Source organism: Schistocerca cancellata, chromosome 7 (assembly GCF_023864275.1).
Source record: "Schistocerca cancellata isolate TAMUIC-IGC-003103 chromosome 7, iqSchCanc2.1, whole genome shotgun sequence".
NCBI lineage: Eukaryota > Metazoa > Arthropoda > Insecta > Orthoptera > Acrididae > Schistocerca > Schistocerca cancellata.
In genome coordinates this window covers 608,769,380-608,791,641 of record NC_064632.1, presented here as the reverse complement: position 1 = coordinate 608,791,641, position 22,262 = coordinate 608,769,380, and the positions used below count along the sequence as shown (strand labels likewise).

The 22,262-nt window shown below is 40.1% G+C and overlaps 1 protein-coding gene across 1 annotated transcript in view; it reads left to right on the top strand.

Moving 5' to 3' along the window:
* The window catches only part of LOC126092482 (TRAF3-interacting protein 1), a 229,920-nt gene that overhangs the window by 52,260 nt on the left and 155,398 nt on the right, over positions 1–22,262 (top strand). The window contains exon 4 of the mRNA XM_049908100.1: positions 2,500–2,598. Within this exon, the coding sequence (XP_049764057.1) occupies positions 2,500–2,598 (99 nt within the window). The remainder of the gene's footprint in view (positions 1–2,499; positions 2,599–22,262) is intronic.

The following is a 22,262-nucleotide window of genomic DNA, read 5'->3' as shown; positions in this document are numbered from 1 at the left end:
ACCTGTAGCTCCTTTTCCACCATTGTATGCATAGCACAGACACTTTTAGTTTCACTGAGTCACTGATGCCGCGCAACATTTGCCATGTGGCTGAGTCTCGTAAGTCCACAATCACCTCTGTGCTCTACAGTATACAGAGACTAGAGATACATGGTGACATGGGGGGTGGGGCTGGTGCTTTGCCTCCTGTTGTACCCTGTGCCTTAGAGTGAGATGGCAGTTCTAAACAATATGGGTTTTCTTTGGCCTTCGGTGCCCAGTGTCTAATTGGCAAGTATTGTGCTAAACTGTGAGTCATCTGTCTGCTATTGGAAAGTGTGCTGACTGACTGCAGCCTCACTGTTTAATTCAATTGCTTCTGGAAGTGATGGTGTTTCATGACTCGAGGCACTCACTCCTGACAGAATGTCACATGAAAATCCCATGACATCATATATGGAGTGTCTGGTAGCCTAGACACTGTAAATTCCTGCACAGCCTTCCCTATGGTGAAGGAATAACTGACCAGTCCAGTTCATCGTAGGTGGTTAGAAATATGGAACTTAATTTCCTGAGCATATGGCAGCCCCTACATATATATGTAAGGTACAACTAGCCTGATGAGTACATGCTTGTGCATTGTGTAATTTGAAGTGTCACAGAGTTATTCTTCATGCAAATCAATGCTGTCCACAATGTCCCTTGACCTCTGAAGTTGCTTGGGTTCTACAAGGTTTTCTCCGGTCTTACTAAACCAAGTTGCCATGTTCTGTTAAAGACTGCTTCTATATTCTACAAATAAGGTACTTAATTGTAACTGCACTGTTCACAGTTTAACATTTTGTAATGTACGTCTTTTACATGTCAACAGTCGACTGATACTGTCAGTGTGGTACTACTATTCACTAACATTATTATGAGGGCATGTTAAAAAGTAATGCCTCTGCATATTTTATGTGAAAACTCTTGAAGCTTTTTAAATAAAACAAACTTTATTAATGTTCTACATCTTAATTCTTTGTGTCTTCATATTTATTTGAATTGGAATGAAAGTAAATCTAATCAAATCTAATCGTCATAATAATGTACGGAAAGTTCTGGTCGAAAATTATGAATTATTTAGGAATAAAGAAGATGACTCACCGAAAGGCAGACAGGCACGCAAACAAAAGGTATGGAACTTGGCTAGCTTTCAGAACACACTGCCTTTTCGAGCTGTAAGAAAACACACACACACACACACACACACACACACACACACACACACACAGTGTAGGGGTACGTGTGTGTGTGTGGGGGGGGGGGGGGGCGTGTGCATGTTTTTCCTACAGCTAGAAAATGGAAGTGCATTCCGAAAGCTAGCCAAGCTCCATACCTTTTGCTTGTGTGCCTATCAATGATACAGTATTTCTGGCTTTCAGTGAGTCGTCTCCTTTAGTTCTAAATAACTTGCATTTCTCAGCATTGTCACCCTGATGATGAACACATTTCTACCAATGAGAGACCAGATGGAGCCACAGCCTCAGCTCAGCTTGCACCCTTCATCACTATCAAAATGAAGCCCTTTAAGGTGTTCTTCAAGTTTTGGAAAAAGGTGAAAATCGGATGGAGTACGATCATTGACAGTGAGCCCAGGGCGTGGGATTGTTGCTGATGTCGCAACACTTGTGGTTGGCCTTGCATTGTCATGCTGAAGGAGAGGGTGCTCCCATGGGTTGATGAACTCTTCGAACTCATGCTTCCAGTTTTCTTAACTATTTCTCATGCACTGACATAGTTACATTACATACTGACATGTTAAACACTACAATCTGGAGTCCTCTGGCAATAAAGAATTGCAACTTGTGTCAGTGAAGTAGTAAAGCTGACTGAGTAATATGCGTGACATGTAATACCTCAACTGATATTGAGAACAGAATTAAAAATTCGAAGGCATTACTTTTCAGTATGCGCTCATATATTTCAAACAGGCAGAATAATGTCATATAGTTTTCTGAATAGTTCCTGACCCCTGTTAATCTTTTTAATCAACATAAGTCGCTGCACTGATAGTGTTATTGATAAACAGCAATACTTTACTGTGCTTATAGAAGCCATAATTGGGCCACAGTGAGATGTACCATTAAAATGTGCCTTCCTGTTCCTGCACTCTACTGTCATACCTGTGCAGCATTAGTTTGTGACTGAGTCTCTCTCTCTCTCTCTCTCTCTCTCTCTCTCTCTCTCACACACACACACACACACACACACACACACACACGACACATTTTGTAGCTCGAGTGCTTGTCACTTTACATAAACTGGGAAAAAACCCAACATTTGCAGAAAAATTGGTAAAAGTTTATCTTCTGTTCTTTGTTACTGTGTGCTACATATCAGTGATATGTAGGTGAGTTTTTGCCTTTTCTCATTATTATTTCTATAGAGGAATTTTTTTTATCCATGAATTAGAAGTCTGATTGGGACTTTGTACTAGCTGAAAGAAATTGCTTGTCTTTAACTCCATTGCAATCATTACAGTTTTCTGGGGAGGAAACAGGGTCCCAGCAGCATGCTGACCCTCCGAAGGCTGCAAAGAAGGATAAGGAGTCGCACAGCAAAGCATCTTCCAAGAATGTGGTAAGTAGAATGATAGTATGCATTCTCTCAATTTATTGGGATGAATTCTCATGATGAGGGTAATGAAACGCTATTCCTTTATTCTGCATTGCTGTTTATTGTCTGCATGAATAATGCTGTTCTAAACTGCTTCCAAATAGATAACTTCAACCAGACTTTTTTTTTGATTGAATTTCACTGGTTCATAGAGGTATACAGACATGTTATGCTTCTGCTGCTTTGTCAATTTATTTTACATACATAAACCAAATTTAGGTGATTTATATAACATGTTACGAGATTTTTAAAACACCTCTCTATCTTCTTCTCTGAAATCAGGTCATAATCTCTATTTAGGATCTCAACTACAACTGAGTTACATACCAATAAATGCCATTAACTGATAATGTTTATGTTGGTGGACACTTTGGGATGAAAAGAAGATAGTAATGAAATTAAACACGAGGAAAAGTCTTTCAGAATAAGCTGCTGCGTAGGTCAACATGGAATCTGTCTGATTGTTTTTATCAATTCCTGTATCTCTCTATATAAGTTAATTGTAGCTTTGCTTTACTCTAAAGTTCTCAAGTGAGGCTATCAGTTTAATTTAATGGAAACTGACAGCACTGAAACTCTTCAGCAAAAAGGCAGTCATCGTCAGATAGAGCGACGTATCATTTAGATGGTGGGAATATGGTCTTAATAATGCACCTCTATTTTGTGTGGGTTGACCGCAGAGTATGCTCGGTAAAAGTATAGACATTTACTAACATCGACCTCCTTCGATCAATATTATTAAGTGGGTGCAGTATCTTACAAAATTGAGGCCTGACAGCATCATTGATTAGAGATGAATGACTGAATCATTTGCAGTAGTTTCTTATACATTATAAGTGCTAGACATATTAAAGTGATCAGCATCTAATCTTAGAGCTACAATTTACTGTGAGCAGTGACAAATTAATGACTGAATGCAGTGCATGTTCCACCATTATTTCTCTTCATGATGATCTGCTGATTTTGCTGTCTCAGCCAAAGCAATTTGAAAAATTGTCAGTTAATACACAATCATGTAAGTATCCACACTAAGAAAACTTATGATAAGAATAATAACAGTAGATTTTTTTACATTTGTTTCATATTTAATTCTAAGAACGAAACCAGCAAACATCTATACACTTACAATATGTATCTACTCTCTAAGCAGACTGAGGAAGAAGACATGAAAAATATGCAGAGCCACACACTTACCAAAAGACAAGAGAAAAACAACTCATACATTTGGTTTTCCTCAGGCTGATTTTATTTTGTTGATTTTCTGGAATATACCATTCGATTACTTTTATATTAGATGGCTGTTGATGTAGGAAGATTTACACAAAACCTTCATGTATGCAAAGAAAATAAAGCACACACATGTGAGAAACAGGTTCGAACTGAACATTACACGAAAAATAAAACTTTTATGTAAAGTAATACATCAGCTTCAGTTGGATTTGTGTCAATGTAGCTGCTCCCATTCCATTACACACTGTAACACCCCCGTTATATCCTTTATTGGTCTTTGTGTGATTACCAAAGTTGCCAAACAAATTAATTATTATAATTATATGACTGTATGTGCTTAATGGATGAAAGGCTATCAGTTTTTCTACTGTGGTTTTGGGGTATTTCAACTGAGTGAGGCTGTTCTGAGAAGGAATAGTTAATGATTATAGCTTGTCTATTATTAAAGACCATAAAGGTTGTGATGTACAAACTGATATGTATTTTCTACTAACACACAAATTCTGAGTCAGTTGCTACCTTCGCCTTACATGTTTAATTATGGTTATATCTTTCATTGATTGCTGATTTTAAGTACTTTGTCACATGCAGTGGTGATGGTTAACATTCACAACAATCCTCACTGCAATCCACGGTTGTCGCTGGCCGACGCGGTTGACGCGAAACACGTAATTCGGCACTTGTCACTTTTGGTTTTATATCACTCGCGAATCAGTACCGATGAGGGTCAACCCCACTATGATCAGGGAGATACACTCATTTGTCATACTCCGGTGAATTTACCTTTTACTACTCACTCGACCATCACTCGTCCTGTCTCTCCAGTACTACTGCTCACTCAATGCTAATCTCACTGTCTCCTGCAGTGCTCGACAATCGACTCCTGCCTAGTATTGACCTGGGTGTCGGATGCTAGCATCTATGTTCGTGGGATCACTGATCCCTTACAACACGTGCCTCATATTCTGCCAGCACACCTGCAAGTCCTTTCCTCTTCTCTACCTATTTCCTCTCTGCTCCCCTCTCCCCCCCCCCTTCCCCTACTCCCTCCTCCGACCACAACCTCCCAACACTGCACTGCAGCCTTATGCTCCAACACCATCTCTCTCCACACTGCTCCCACAGGCAGCAGTAGCATCTTCCCCCACACCTGACTTGCCATCCTGCCCCATACTGCCTCCTCAACCCCACTCCCCACCTCAGCTAAATTGCTGCTCAAGTCAAACACGGTCGCAGTCAGTTCTTATCGTGCAGAGTCATTGGCCGTGTGTATATGTGTTGTTATTCTGTGAATGTGTAGGCATTCTAATTCTGCCTGCCTGTGACACAGTGCCTCCTCTGTATGGTGAGTAGCAATCTATTCTTTCCATATTCTTCTTTTACACTATTGTCGATTGTACAACAGAGGTCAGTGACTGAGCCCGTGGAGTGAGCACTAACAGGAGTGAACACTAGCAGTATTTTAAGTACAAACTTTGAGAGCAGCATGTGAAGTGAGAGAAACAGACTTGTCAGAGCTTACTGAGGCTGAAACAAGGAGTGACGTGGAGTTGGCATCACAGTGATGTGACTGAGAACTTCCTCTGAATACAAAGACATGGGTTTTTAAAGGATTGTGGTGGCACACTATTTCTTCCTTCCTGTAATCAGCCCACCAACCCACTGGCACGTAACATGCTTCAACCAATGTGACGAGTTGCTCTGCACCTCCAGGATGCCTCTGGCCAACCACATTCAGATCCCACCCCTCTTCCTACTCCATAGGTAGGGAGTTATCTGGACTTAACATTTACAAACTCCAAGTTTGGTAGCAACAGCATTCAGCTGGAAGCTAAATGTCATTGCTCTTCCTCTTAGCAATAAAACAGTTTTTTATGTCACTTGGCCTCACCCAACGGCCTTTTGTCAGTAGGGGACCTTCTTGTAGCACTCTGACCAGTGTACACTGACTGATGTTTTTCTCAGGGGCAAGTCTGAGGCCTGCTGCATCTGATAAAGATATGCCATTTTGTGACCATTTCCTACTGTGATGCCTTCCAACAATGTCTAGGTGGTGGATGGAGTTACTCGTTAATTCTCTGAAGTGAAACTTTTCCCAATGGGACACCTACCCAGAGCATCTGACCAGTGTACACTGACTGATGTTTTTCTCAGGGGCAACTCTGAGGCCTGCTGCATCTGATAAAGATGTGCCATTCGCAGGGCTCTAGCATTACTGATGGTTTCCGGTAATATAATAGTAATTTCTTACATATTGAGGGAGTTTTGCAGTGCCTTCATTATCTTTTATTTCTGTGTGGAGCTGGTACTAGAAATGAGACTCTATCCTCATTGTGTTCAAAAGTAATTGAACTTAGTTCTCACTTGTCACTATTTCCTGTACTTGATTAAAGAGGTCACTACTATGGCTTATGGAACAAGGCACAATCAAGATTACGTGTTACCTTTCCACAGACTAACATTATTTGAAAATACTCCATATTACATGGCTTTGAAGCTTAGCATAAAATGTGTTGAAGGACTGCGAGCTAGAACCCACAGATGCAGACACTGAAAAATATTTAAAAAGCAAATGCTACTACAGTGTGGATGATTTTATAAACTAGGAAGACAAGTAAGAGATATTACATTTGTTCGCTCCCCCCCCCCCCCCCCCCCCCCTACATTATGCTCTGTGTTTGCCTATGTTCCCTTTTAATGGAGGTTCTTGTTGTTGTTGTTGTTGTTGTTGTGGTCTTCAGTCCTGAGACTGGTTTGATGCAGCTCTCCATGCTACTCTATCCTGTGCAAGCTTCTTCATCTCCCAGTACCTACTGCAACCTACATCCTTCTGAATCTACTTAGTGTATTCATCTCTTGGTCTCCCTCTATGATTTTTACCCTCCATGCCGCCCTCCAATACTAAAATGGTGATTCCTCGATGTCTCAGAACATGTCCTACCAACCGATCCCTTCTTCTAGTCAAGTTGTGCCACAAGCTCCTTCTCTCCCCAATTCTATTCAATACCTCCTCATTAGTTATGTGATCTACCCATCTAATCTTCAGCATTCTTCTGTAGCACCACATTTGGAAAGATTCTATTCTCTTTTTGTCTAAACTATTTATCATCCATGTTTCACTTCCATACATGGCTACACTCCATACAAATACTTTCAGAAACGACTTCCTGACATTTAAATCTATACTTCATGTTAACAAATTTTTCTTCTTCAGAAACGCTTACCTTGCCATTGCCAGTCTACATTTTATATGTTCTCTACTTCGACCATCATCAGTTATTTTGCTCCCCAAATAGCAAAACTCCTTTACTACTTTAAGTGTCTCATTTCCTAATCTAATTCCCTCAGCAACACCCGACTTAATTCGACTACATTCCATTATCCTCATTTTGCTTTTGTTCATGTTCATCTTATACCCTCCTTTCAAGACACTGTCCATTCTGTTCAACTGCTCTTCCAAGTCCTTTGCTGTCTCTGACAGAATTACAATGCCATCGGTGAACCTCAAAGTTTTTATTTCTTCTCCATGGATTTTAATACCTACTCCAAACTTTCTTTTGTTTCCTTTATTGCTTGCTCAATATACAGATTGAATAACATCAGGGACAGGCTACAACCCTTCCTCTTTTCCTTCTCAACCACTGCTTCGCTTTCATACCCCTCGACTCTTATAACTGCCATCTGCTTTCTGTACAAATTGTAAATAGCCTTTCACTCCCTGTATTTTACCCCTGCCACCTTCAGAATTTGAAAGAGAGTATTCCAATCAACATTGTCAAAAGCTTTCTCTAAGTCTACAAATGCTAGAAACGTAGGTTTTCCTTTCCTTAATCTTTCTTCTAAGATAAGTCGTAGTGTCAGTATTGCCTCATGTGTTCCAATATTTCTATGGAATCCAAACTGATCTTCCCCGAGGTCGGCTTCTATCAGTTTTTCCATTCGCCTGTAAAGAATTCAAGTTATTATTTTCAGGTGTGACTTATTAAACCGCAGATTCCCATCCTACATCAAAGACACAAACCACTTCCTAGAACGCCTCAAATCCATTCCCACTCCTCTCCCACCTGAAACCTTTCTTGTCACCATAGATGTTACATCCCTTTACACAAACATCCCACATACCCACGATCTCTCTGCCCTGGAGCACTACCTCTCCCAACACCCACCCGAAGATCTTCCAAAAACCTCGTTCCTTATCACACTCACCAACTTCATCCTCACCCATAATTACTTCACTTTTGACGGCCAAACCTACAAACAAATCAGGGGAACGGCCATGGGAACCAGGATGGCTCTGTCCTATGCCAACCTCTTCATGGGCCGCATGGAGGAGGCTTTCCTGAAGACCCAACAGCTGCTTCCCCTGGCCTGGTATAGGTTTATAGATGACATCTTTGTGGTCTGGACTCATGGTGAAGAAACACTCCTTAATTTCCTCCATAACCTCAACTCCTTTTCGAATCTGAATTTCATCTGGTTCATCTCCAAAACCCAAGCCACCTTCCTTGATGTTGACCTTCATCTTGTTGAAGCTCACATCCACACCTCTGTCCATATCAAACCCACAAACAAACAACAGGACCTTCACTTTGATAGCTGCCATCATTTCCACATCAAACGCTCCCTTCCCTACAGCCTAGGTATTCGTGGCAAACGTATCTGCTCCAGTGACGAATCCCTCAACAATTACACCAATAACCTGACCAGTGCTTTCCTCTCCCGCAACTATCCTGCAGACCTTGTCCACAAACAGATTTCCCGAGCAATACATTCCTCCCCGTCCAACAACAATGTTCCTACCCCCAGACCACACAGAAGCATCCCCCTGTCACCCAATATTATCCTGGCCTCGAAAACATCAACAAATTACTCTGCCAGGGATATGACTTTCTCAAGTCAACCCCTGAAATGAGATCATCCCTTGACAAAATTCTCCCCACACCACCCAGAGTTGCCTTTCGTCGCCCCCCTAACCTCCGTAACATCCTTGTTAAACCCTACAATATTCCCAGACTACCTTCTCTATCCAGAGGTTCTTACCCCTGTAACCGACCCCGCTGCAAAACCTGCCCCATGCATCCCCCCACAACCACCTACTCCAGCCCCGCTACTGGTAAAACGTACACAATTCAAGGCAGGGCTACGTATGAAACTACACATGTCATTTATCAACTGACATGCCTGCACTGCACAGCCTTTTACATCGGCATGACAACAACTAAACTGGCTGAGCACATGAACGGACACAGACGAACTGTCCGCCTAAGAGATGCCCAATACCCAGTAGCGGAGCATGCCCTCCAGCATAATTCTAGGGACCTAGGAACCTGCTACACCGTATGTGCCATTTGGCTTCTCCCAACCAACACCAGTCCCTCTGAACTGCGGAGATGGGAACTTGCACTCCAACACATCCTTTCATCCCGCCATCCCCCTGGACTGAACCGACGTTAAACAACCACACTCCCATTCACTCTTCATTCTTCTCCTCTTTCCCTTTCCTCTTTAGCCATTCACGCATCTTTTCATCCTACATAGTTGTGTTTATCTTCATACTATATACCTCTTTACTTCTGTACGAATCCTCTTTGGTTTGAAGCTGGCACAGTACTTACAGTAGAATATCTTTGGCTTCCCTCTGACAACCATGCATCCATCCTTGCTACCCTCCCTATTTTCCTTTCCCTGTTGCTTCATAACCTGGGTTGTGAGTAACTGAATCTCCTTTCCCTTCTTCCCTTTCTTTCCCCTCTCTCCTCCCCAATGAAGGAACATTTGTTCCGAAAGCTAGAAACATAAACTTTCGGTTCTGTTTTATGTGTATCTATCGGCTGTACTGAGCTGAGGTAAGTACTGGCCAGCCCCTCTATCTCTTTGTTAGTATTTATTAAACTGATAGTGCGGTAATTTTCACGTCTGTCAACACCTGCTTTTTTTGGGATTGGAATTATTATATTCTTCTTGAAGTCTGAGGGTATTTCGCCTGTCTCATACATCTTGCTTACCAGATGGTAGAGTTTTGTCAGGACTGGCTCTCCCAAGGCCGTCAGTAGTTATAATGGAATGTTGTCTACTCCCGGGGCCTTGTTTCGACTCAGGTCTTTCAGTGCTCTGTCAAACTCTTCATGCAGTATCGTATCTCCCATTTAATCTTCATCTACATCCTCTTCCATTTCCATAATATTGTCCTCAAGTCCATCACCCTTGTATAGACCCTCTATATACTCCTTCCACCTTTCTGCTTTCCCTTCTTTGATTAGAACTGGGTTTCCATCGGCGCTCTTGATATTCATACAAGTGGCTCTCTTTTCTCCAAAGGTCTTCTTAACTTTCCTGAAGGCGGTATCTATCTTACCCCTAGTGAGATAAGTCTCTACATCCTTACATTTGTCCTCTAGCCATCCCTGCTTAGCCATTTTGCACTTCCTGTCGATCTCATTTTTGAGATGTTTGTATTCCTTTCTGCCTGTTTCATTTACTGCATTTTTATATTTTCTCCTTTCATCAATTAAATTCAATATTTCTTCTGTTACCCAAGGTTTTCTACTAGCCCTCATCTTTTTACCTATTTGATCCTCTGCTGCCTTCAATATTTCATCCCTCAAAGCTACCCATTCTTCTTCTACTGTATTTCTTTCCCCCATTCCTGTCTATTGTTCACTTATGCTCTCCCTTAAACTCTGTACAACCTCTGGTTTAGTCAGTTTATCCAGGTCCCCCCTCCTTGAATTTCCACCTTTTTGCAGTTTCTTCAGTTTTAATCTACAATCTACAATCTACCTATCTACCTATAGATTGTGGTCAGAGTCCACATCTGCCCCTGGAAATGTCTTACAATTTAAAACCTGGTTCCTAAATCTCTGTCTCACTATTATATAATCAATCTGATACCTTTTAGTATTTCCAGGGTTCTTGCATGTATACAACCTTGTTTCATGATTCTTGAACCAAGTGTTAGCTATGATTAAGTTATGCTCTGCACAAAATTCTACCAGGCGGCTTCCTCTTTCATTTCTCTCCCCCAATCCATATTCACCTACTATGTTTCCTTCTCTCCCTTTTCCTGCTCTCGAATTCCAGTCACCCATGACTATTAAGTTTTCGTCTCCCTTCATTACCTTAATGATTTCTTTTATCTCATCATACATTTCATCAATTTCTTCATCATCTGCAGAGCTAGTTGGCATATAAACTTGTACTACTGTAGTAGGTGTGGGCTTCATGTCTATCTTGGCCACAATAATGCGTTCACTATGCTGTTTGTAGTAGCTTACCCGTACTCCTATTTTTTTGTTCATTATTAAACCTACTCCTGCATTATCCCTATTTGATTTTGTATTTATAACCCTGTATTCACCTGACCAAAATTCGAATTCCTCCTGCCACCGAACTTCAGTAATTCCCACTATATCTAACTTTAACCTATCCATTTCCCTTTTTAAATTTTCTAACCTACCTGCCCGATTAAGGGATCTGACATTGCACGCTCCGATCCGTAGAACACCAGTTTTCTTTTTTTTTCTTGATAACGACGTCCTCTTGAGTAGTCCCCGCCCGGAGATCTGAATGGGGGACTATTTTACCTCCGGAATATTTTACCCAAGAGGACGCCATCATCATTTAGTCATACAGTAAAGCTGCATGCCCTCAGGAAAAATTACGGCTGTAGTTTCCCCTTGCTTTCAGCCGTCTGTGCTCTATACCCTTTACATTTTCCATAAAATGTTAGTTTCTCTGTACATTTGACCATTACACCTACAATGCAGGAAAAGATAGGTTGCTAGACTGCCAACTCCAGCGTCTCGGGGCAGAGATAGTTGCTAGAGTTTCTCTGTACATTTGACCATTACACCTACAATGCAGGAAAAGATAGGTTGCTGGACTGCCAACTCCAGCGTCTCGGGGCAGAGATAGTTGCTAGAGTTGGTGTGTGTGTGTGTGTGTGTGTGTGTGTGTGTGTGTGTGTGTGTGTGTGTGTGAGTGAGTGTGTGTGTGTGTGTGTGTGTGTGTGTGTGTGTAACTGATGAATGCTGTGAGTGAAAGATAGATGTGAGTGTCTTTTAATTGTGCCTGTCTGCAACTTGATGTGTCTTCTTTACAGTAAGTAGTAATCTACCTTTTCCTACACTGTTAATATTCCTACCAGGAGTTTCGATTGTTTGACCAGTAAAGCTGTTGGCTTGTTGTCATTACACAAAGTTGTCAAGCCTTCCTCTTCTAAAGCAATGAATAACCATTGGTTCTGACTCAGTGGAGTCCAAATACTATCATTTAGTTTCACAGACTGCTTAATACAATCCTTGAGAATTTCCCTCACTGGTTGCAGCATCCTAGCTTCACACATTTCATGATCATACATGAACATTAAAACAAACATTTGCTTACAAATTTTCTGAATGCGGTATATCTCTTCATACGACATTCGGTCATTTCTCAGTTTTGCATAGTGCCGCTCGGATTCATCGAGTAACAAATAAGCTTTCTCTGGCTGTTTGTACATAAATAAATTTTGATTTCCATCATCTTCAGAAGGTGGCGGTAATACTCTGTACAAATTAAACAATTCATTTTCTACTAATGAGACATTCAGTGCATAGCTTCATATATGGCCAGACATAAATGCATCAACATGAATCAGGAGTAACAACTGGTCTATGCTCTGTTCCGTGAGAGCAGTTGAGAACTCCCATCCCATATTAAATGCATGTATGTAACTAATTGTACTGGATTAATTATATGCATTTCCTGTACTCCTTTTTGAACATTTACTGTGGCAAAAATTAAAATCTTGTACTATCTTTCTAACTCAGTTTAAATCAATACCTACTGTATTAACTATTTATTAACAGTACTGATCATAGCTAAGTCCAATCAATACTATTAGCATAGTCATTCATGTATCAAATGAACTTTTCCATGTTTTTGACATTTATTTCCTTGTTACATGCAAGACTAGCTACTGTGTGACTGAAACTTGTCAAAGTTGCTTTTACTGCTGTTACGTGCTCTTTGGTCAACTGAAGTTATTTCATCTGTTCATTTTCAATTAAATCAATCTTTGATTTGAAATAGGAGGCATCCCATTTATCTAATGTCCCAAACAATATTTCACTAATTCTGCCCACAAAATTTAAGAGATCTCATTTCCTCTGTGCCTCACTTAGCTAGTTAGTTAGTAACATGTTCCATGGCTTATTTTGCACAATAGATCATAATGATGTGGAATGAGTCATTATACATTCACATTGCAAGTTAAATTGTACGTACACTTACATTCTAAACATTTCTGTCTCCCTTTTTTACAAAAAGAAAAAAAAAAAGAGGTGTACAGAGTTGAGTTAGTAATTCCTACCCACCACTATTTACACATTACAATAACAGAAGTTCTTTTGTGAATAGCAGGAGTTATTAAGGAGAAACTTTCTCAGTTTGTTATCTAATTTTACTTTGGTGTGGGTCAGACATTTTATATCACTGGGTAAATGATAAAAAATTTTTGTTGCTGCATTGTGCACCATTTTTTGTGCTTAAGACAACCTTAATATGGAGTAATGAATGTCATTTTCCTTCTGGTATTGTAATTATGTATCTCATGATTCCTCTTGAACTGTAGTGGATTACTTACAACAAACTTCATGAGGGAATAAATATTCTGTGAAGCAGTAAGTAAGAATGACCAACTCCTTAAACAGATGTCTACAAGATGATTGTGGGAGTGCATCACATTTTACCCTCACAGCACATTTCTTTCTTAAATATGAATTGCCACAGGACATTATTCCACATGACATTATTGAATGAAAATATGCAAAATATGTCAAGTTAATGATTTGTCTCTCCCCAAAATTTGCAACAATCCTAAGTGCAAATGCCTTGAGGGGTCACACAAAATACCAGTTGACACTATTTTATAGTTTAATTCTTGTAAAATCTGTTGAGTGGACATACAAATGGCATTCTCAGCAGAGCGAGTCTTCTGAAACCCAAACTGTGATTTGCCAGTTTGAATTCTCATCAGTATAGATACCTAAGAATTTTGAAGTTTCCACCCTATTATTTCATCATGTGTTACACTTATCATTGGTGTAATACCGCTAGGTGTGCAGAACTGAATATGGTGGGTCTTTTTAAAATTGAGAGTGAGACCATTTGCAAAGAACTTTTTTTCCATTTCTTCTGTTTCTGTATGTATGCTTGGATTGATTACAATACTCGTGTCATCTGCAAAAATGACTAATCTGCTTGTTCTATACTAGACAGAAGATTGTTGACATACATTAGGAACAGTAAGTAACCAGAGATTGAACCTTTAGGAAAACCATACGAATTTCTCTCCAGTCAGAATTATGTCCCTGGACTATTTTGCTTGAATTACTAAGTTCAACTTTCTGCATTCTTTTGGTTAGGTGTAACATTATCCATTGGTTGGCTGTACAATCAATCCCGTAAAATGTTAATTTATATAGGAGAATACTGTGATTCACACAGTCGAAAGGCTTAGAGAGACTGCAGAAAATACCAACTGGTGCTATTTTATTATTTAATGCTTGTAAAATCTGGTGAGTTACTGTGGAAATGGCATTCTCAGTAGAGCAATACTTCAGAAACCCAAACTGTGATTTGCTAAGGTGAAATGCTATTCTAGAATACATCACCTTCTCAAAAACTTTGGAGAATGATGTCAGATCAGTAATTATTAGCATCTCTCTTATGTTGTTGTTGTGGTCTTCAGTCCTGAGACTGGTTTGATGCAGCTCTCCATGCTACTCTATCCTGTGCAAGCTTCTTCATCTCCCAATACCTACTGCAACCTACATCCTTCTGAATCTGCTTAGTGTATTCATCTCTTGGTCTCCCTCTATGATTTTTATCCTCCACGCTGCCCTCCAATACTAAATTGGTGATCCCTTGATGCCTCAGAACATGTCCTACCAACAGATGCCTTCTTCTAGTCAAGTTGTGCCACAATTTTCTCTTCTCCCCAATCCTATTCAATACCTCCTCATTAGTTATGTGATCTACCCATCTAATCTTCAGCATTCTTCTGTAGCACCACATTTCAAAAGCTTCTATTCTCTTCTTGTCCAAACTATTTATCGTCCATGTTTCACTTCCATACATGGCTACACTCCATACAAATACTTTCAGTAACGACGTCCTGGCTCTTAAATCTATACTCAATGTTAACAAATTTCTCTTCTTCAGAAACACTTTCCTTGCCATTGCCAGTTCACATTTTATATGTTCTCTACTTCGACCATCATCAGTTATTTTGCTCCCCAAATAGCAAAACTCCTTTACTACTTTAAGTGTCATTTCCTAATCTAATTCCCTCAGCATCACCCGACTTAATTCAACTACATTCCATTATCCTAGTTTTGCTTTTGTTGATGTTCATCTTATATCCTCCTTTCAAGACACTGTCCATTCCGTTCAACTGCTCTTCCAAGTCCTTTGCTGTCTCTGACAGAATTACAATGTCATCGGCGAACCTCAAAGTTTTTATTTCTTCTCCATGGATTTTAATACCTACTCCGAACTTTTCTTTTGTTTCCTTTACTGCTTGCTCAATATACAGATTGAATAACATCGGGGAGAGGCTACAACCCTGTCTCACTCCCTTCACAACCACTGCTTCGCTTTCATAACCCTCGACTCTTATAACTGCCATCTGCTTTCTGTACAAATTGTAAATAGCCTTTCGCTCCCTGTATTTTACTCCTGCCACCTTCAGAATTTGAAAGAGAGTATTCCAGTCAATATTGTCAAAAGCTTTCTCTAAGTCTACAAATGCTAGAAACATAGGTTTGCCTTTCCTTAATCTAGCTTCTAAGATAAGTCGTAGGGTCAGTATTGCCTCACGTGTTCCAATATTTTTACGGAATCCAAACTGATCTTCCCCAAGGTCGGCTTCTACCAGTTTTTCCATTTGTCTGTAAAGAGTTCATGTGAGTATTTTGCAGCTGTGACTTACTAAACTGATAGTTCGGTAATTTTCACATCTGTCAACACCTGCTTTCTTTGGGATTGGAATTATTATATTCTTCTTGAAGTCTGAGGGTATTTTGCCTGTCTCATACATCTTGCTCACTAGATGGTAGAGGTTTGTTAGGCCTGGCTCTCCCAAGGCTGTCAGTAGTTCTAATAGACTGTTGTCTACTCCCAGAGGCTTGTTTTGACTTAGGTCTTTCAGTGCTCTGTCAAACTCTTCACACAGTATCATATCTCCTACTTCATCTTCATCTACATTCTCTTCTATTTACATAATATTGTCCTAAAGAACATCACCCTTGTATAGACCCTCTTTATACTACTTCTACCTTTCTGCTTTCCCTTCTTTGCTTAGAAGTGGGTTTCCATCTGAGCTCTTGATATTCATGCAAATGGTTCTCTTTTCTCCAAAGGTCTCTTTAATTTTCCTGTAGGCAGTATCTATCGTACCCCTAGTCATATGCACCTCTACATCCTTACATTTGTCCTCTCGCCGTCCCTGCTTAGCCAATTTGCACTTCTGTCGATCTCATTTTTGAGATGTTTGTATTCCTTTCTGCCTGCTTCATTGACTGCATTTTTATATTTTCTCCTTTCATCAATTACAGTCAATATCTCTTCTGTTACCCAATTATTTCTATTAGCCCTCATCTTTTTACCTACTTGATCCTCTGCTACCTTCACTATTTCATCTCTCAAAGCTACCCATTCTTCTTCTCCTGTATTTCTTTCCCCCATTCTTGTCAATCGTTCCCTAATGCTCTCACTGAAGCTCTCTACAACCTCTGGTTATTTCAGTTTATCCAAGTCGCATCTCCTCAAATTCTCACCTTTTTGCTGTTTCTTCAGTTTTAATTTTTCAGTTCATAAACAATAGATTGTGGTTAGAGTCCATATCTGCCCCTGGGAATGTCTTACAATATTTAAAACCTGGTTCCTGAATCTCTATCTTACCATTATATAATCTAGATTATCCACATTCCTATTCATTTTTAAACCTTATCCTGCATTACCCCTATTTGATTTTGTATTTATAACCCTGTGTTAACATGACCAGAAGTCTTGTTCCTCCTGCCACCAAACTTCACTAATTCTCAGTATATCTAGCTTTAACCTATCCATTTCCCTTTTTAAATTTTCTAACCTACCTACCCGATTAAGGGATCTGACATTCCATGCTCTGATCCGCAGAATGCCAGTTTTCTTTCTCCTGACAACAACGTCCTCCTGAGTAGTCCCCACCCGGAGATCGGAATGGGGGACTATTTTACCTCCGGAATATTTTACCCAAGAGGACACCATCATCATTTAACCATACAGTGAAGCTGCATGCCCTCGGGAAAAATTAAGGCTGTAGTTTCCCCTTGCTTTCAGCCGTTTGCAGTACCAGCACAGCAAGGCTTTTGGTTAGTGTTACAAGGCCAGATCAGTCAATCACCCTGACTGTTGCCCCTGCAACTACTGAAAAGGCTGCTTCCCCTTTTCAGGAACCACACGTTTGTCTGGCCTCTCAACGGTGACCCCTCTGTTGTGGTTGCACCTATGGTACGGCTATCTGTATCGCTGAGGCACCCAAATCTCCCCACCAACAACAAGGTCCATGGTTATTTGGGGGGGGGGGGGGGGGGGGCACATCTCTCTTATCATCCTTCTTAAAGGGTTTAACAATGGCATGTTTCGGTCACACTGAAAAATATCTTGAGTTGATGATGCCTTATGTATTTCAGTTAGGACTGGACATATTACAAGGGAACATATTTTTAGTACTCTTTTGGAAGCACCGTTGAAACCAAATGAGCTTTTATTTTTGAGAGAAGGTATAATTTTCTTAATTTCAGAAGGAGAAGTTGGTGATCCATTCATATGATTTAATTTTATGAAAGCTACATTTTCAACATACTGCTGTGATTTTGCTTTTGAACTGTTTGTTTCAATGCTTTCTGCTATATTTAAAAAATAATTATTAAATGCATTTGCTACCTGTACCTCATCATTTGTAGCCCTTTCATTTAGTTCAATAGTGCTGTTGTGTTGTTCTGTGGCTGGTTGTCCTGTCTCTCACTTCAATATATTCCGTATTGCCTTAACTCTGTTGTCAGAAGTACTGATTTCTGACATGTGCATGTTCTTCGATTTTGTAGTAATCTTTCTTAGTAATTTTTTGTAGCATGCAACTATTGCAGGATCCCTACTTGTTCTTGCCAAAAGATATATTTCCCTTTGCCTTGCACAAGATACTTTAATCACTCTAGTGATCCAGGATTTATTTCCTGGCTGTTTAGTGTCCTTTCTGAATAGCTTATGCAGAAAGCTGTTTTCAAATAATGATACAAATTTATCATGGAATAGATTAAATTTCATGTTTGTATTTGGTTCATTATAAAGTACATCCCATGTCATCCTCTGTAAACTATTCTTAAAAACGTTTGCCCTGCACTCAATAATTATCCTAACTGATTTCCACTGATGAATATCCATACTGTAAGATACTGTGTTATTTATACTAACTAACCGTGCATCATTAGCAGAGAGAGCATTTGTTACTAGATAGACAGTTATTTTCTTAATTCGTGCTTCATCAAATAAAGCATTTCCAATTAGGATCCTATTGTCTTTATCCACTCTTGTTGGAAAGTTAATTACTGAGATCAAATTGTAGGAGCCAAATAAGGTTTCCAGATTGTTTTTCCTATCAGACTCCTTTAGAAAATCTACATGGAAGTCACCACAGGCTATTAATTGTTTGCTGCTGTCTGACATATAGCACAATAAGGAATCCAGATTCCTCATAAATAGTTCAAAATTTCCCAGTGGGGATCTGTATACTGTTACAATTAAAAGTGAACTATTTTTCAGCATTAAATCACAAGCATACACCTCTATGTGCTGATCACAAGAAAATCTACTTGTCTCAATGTTTTTGAACTTGTGTTCTAACAGTGTAGGAAAAGATAGATTGCTACTCACCTTGAAGAAGACTTGTCATGTTGCGGACAGGCACGATTAAAAGACACTCACGTGTAGCTTTCAGCCACAGCTTTCATCAGTAAACACACACACACACACACACACACACACACACACACACACACACACACACACCCCCTGATCATTACCTAGAAAAGATACTTCTCTGACACCAGTCTTATTAACTGTTCAGTTAGACCTTGTGATTTCTAGATCTTTTTGACAAGCCATTCTAAGACTTGCTGTACACCTGTACACTCCTGATTGCTTGTTCCCAAGCTTGCAAACTTCTGTTTACAATATCCCACAGATAAATGCGCGAATCTTTCTGTGTCATCAGCATTTTCATGAAGATCTCCCTGATTAATACAGCTAATGATTTTCCACATCTCATGGTAGATTTGTACCTTGCCAGTAGTATCATTATGTAAGCTAGATGATGAAGGGAACTTCTCTCTGATAAAATCTTGAAATTGTGTGTATTGCTGCAATACAGCTCACCAGTCCGACACTCCTGTCTGGGTCTGGCTTGAACCCATCCTCATTTAAGACCTGTCCCAGATATGTGACCTCTTTCCTTAACAATTCACATTTATCCATCTGTAACTTTAAATTGTGTTGCCTTAGCCTCTCGAAAGCCTCACCCAAACAGGCATTTTGTTCTTCCTGAGATGGACCAAAAATTGCTACATTATCTAAATAAATAAACTTTTTCCATGCTGTAAACCACGTAGAATTTAATTTTTGATATGTGGAGGGTACAGATTGAAGTCCCATTGGTATTCTTTTATATGTATAAGGTGTAGTAAAAGCTGTAAGTTCTCAGTCCTTTTCATGTAAAAACACCTGATAATATCCCTTAGCCCTTGAAAAATGTGTTGCCTTACCTAATCAGTCCAAAATTTCATCAATACATGGAAGTGGGAAGACTGTGTTTACAGTAATGTCATTTAGTTTTCTGTAATCAATTCATTACTTTTTGCCAGATGCATCCATCTTTTAGGGACTCTTGGTTAACGGAAAGTTCGAGGCACTTGTTGAAGGTACTATTATATTGTCCCCAACATCTGATTTACATCCTTTTGTAATGCTTCCTTCTGTGCTTCCGGTATTCTGTAAGGATGAGACCAATCTGCTTCAGAAATCAATTATATTTGATGCTGAATTGAGTCTGTATGTGTCAACCTATCCCCTGGTGAATGAAAGATAACATTATACGCTGTTTTTGAATGGCATTTGAATGACATAACCTCATGTTTTCTTTTAATAAAATGACTTTTGGTTTTTTCTCAATTGACACCTTGTCTACCTTGCACACTTGGACTTGAGTCGAATGGCAGAATGTCTTCCACTTTAATGCGAGGCATGTTAATAGAAATGGTATCCTCTCATGTATTTAACATGCTAATTAAAGAAGAGCTTTTTCATACTTTCACCAGCACCTCTGTTATGTAGGTACGCACCTTCCTGCATCTCTTGTTTTTCAGCAGTGCACTTTCTTAGGCTAGTATCTGCAGTCTTTACCCTCAAAATCCTCTCCTCATAAGGATCTACTTTATTGTAGCATCTGTTTCCTATCAGTTACACAGCTGTTTGTTTACTGTGCCATTTCTTCAGTGTAATTTGATTTACTGGCTCCTCTGAGCTATTCAGAGAACTGCGAAGTCTACTGTATTCACATTCAGCAGTTTCAAAATCTGTTCATGGTTTTGTAGGCCCCTGTCTCCATATACTGGCATCTTGGGTTCTATATCCATACACAATTTAAAGGGGTACCTCACTCTACAGGATTCCCTTGGCATAATCAATTACTACAATGCTCTCCATGAATAAGTCTCTACCAAATTAAATCGATGTAGGGAGTATCCACTTCCCCTCCTACCAGTTTAAACTTACATTTCACTCTTAATTTATGATCTGTCCTGTTATAGCCTGTGAGCATTAATGCGTCGAGTGTGATGTTGCCGCATGTGCGTGTTTGAATCAGTGTGGACTGGCTGCTGAGGCTGCTTGTGGAGGGCGTGCCAATGGGGAGGTCTCCACCATGCCATCTGCCAGCAACTCCCTCATATATATGCATTGAGCAGTGCTAACTGAGGCCTCTTGTATGTCCTTCGAGTGTGCTGTTCACAACCATGTACTGCATCTTCTTACATGGGGATCCGCAAGAGTCTGTTTTCCGTTATTGTTGAGTGCTTCATGAATAAAGCCATATTTGTGTTACTTGTACCGGTCTCATGTATTATGTGGTTACTACACAATTGGCAATGAGTTTGGAATGATTTCTGCATGTGCAATATTTAGCTGCAGTTTCATCAGGTTTGTTCATTGTTGACACCATGCTACCAGTCCTGATTGAACAGCTTACTTCTACTGTGACAATTTTGCTGTTATCGCAGCACTAGTCCACCCACCCACATTCCCTCCATATGATGATTCAGCTGAGGATTGAGACGCTCACAAGAAAAGACTCAGATAGCATTTTTTGATTTCCAGTGTGACAGGCTCGGATTTGTGCATAGCCTTCTTCCTGTCATGGATTCTACCTATGGTGTATCGATTACTATGTCAGCTTGCCTCTTTACAAGAATTGTTGGCCCTCACTTTTGATCATGTGCAGTTTATTGTTGAACTACTACCTCAAACAAACAGGTAATAGTGGTGCAAGTTGAATTCTACTGATGCTGCAAGAAACCAAACCAGTTCAGGGCCTGGACAGCCAAACCTCACAGCCTTAGCCATAAGTGTAAATTTGTTACTGGTGCCCATAATGACTCTTATGCAGATGCTGTCAAAGTAAATAAATCAGAACTGTGTGCTTCATATCCTCTCCTATGGTGGTGATCCATTTTGTATCATGTGAAATTATTTGCTGCAAAGAGTTTCTTTCCTAAAAGTGTTGAGTTCTTACTATAAAAATAAATCCTAAGGTGAACTCTGTGGTGCACAACGTAATTATCTGTTTAGCTCCAGACAAGGAAAGGCGTTTGAAGGCTTTACTCTGTGAAAACTCCCTGGAGGCAGAAGTTTTGCAGATAGTACATTTTTTGTAGTTTCTTGGGCAGCAGATGACCACCCTGTAACGTGGAGTGATGTGGCTGTAGTGCCTCATGATATGCCCTCTAGGGTGACAAATAGCTTGCATGAGGAAACAGCAGTGGCAGCGGTACATATGCGGACTCAGTGCTGACTTGACCAAGGCCAGGCCAGGCAGCCATGACCACCACAGTGCCAGTGTCAGCATTCTCTGTTTCCTTTCTGTTTTTCCAGCACAGATGTTCGGCTTGCCCTAAGTGCTGGGCTAATTGCACTGCTGGCTGGAAGAAAGGCAACATCACCACCATGTTGTTTGCCAAACATTGCTCAGGATATGAACATCAATGTAAACTGTATGACTCCAATGCTTGTGACCTCTCCCAAGTTTTTTGAGTTAAGTGTTT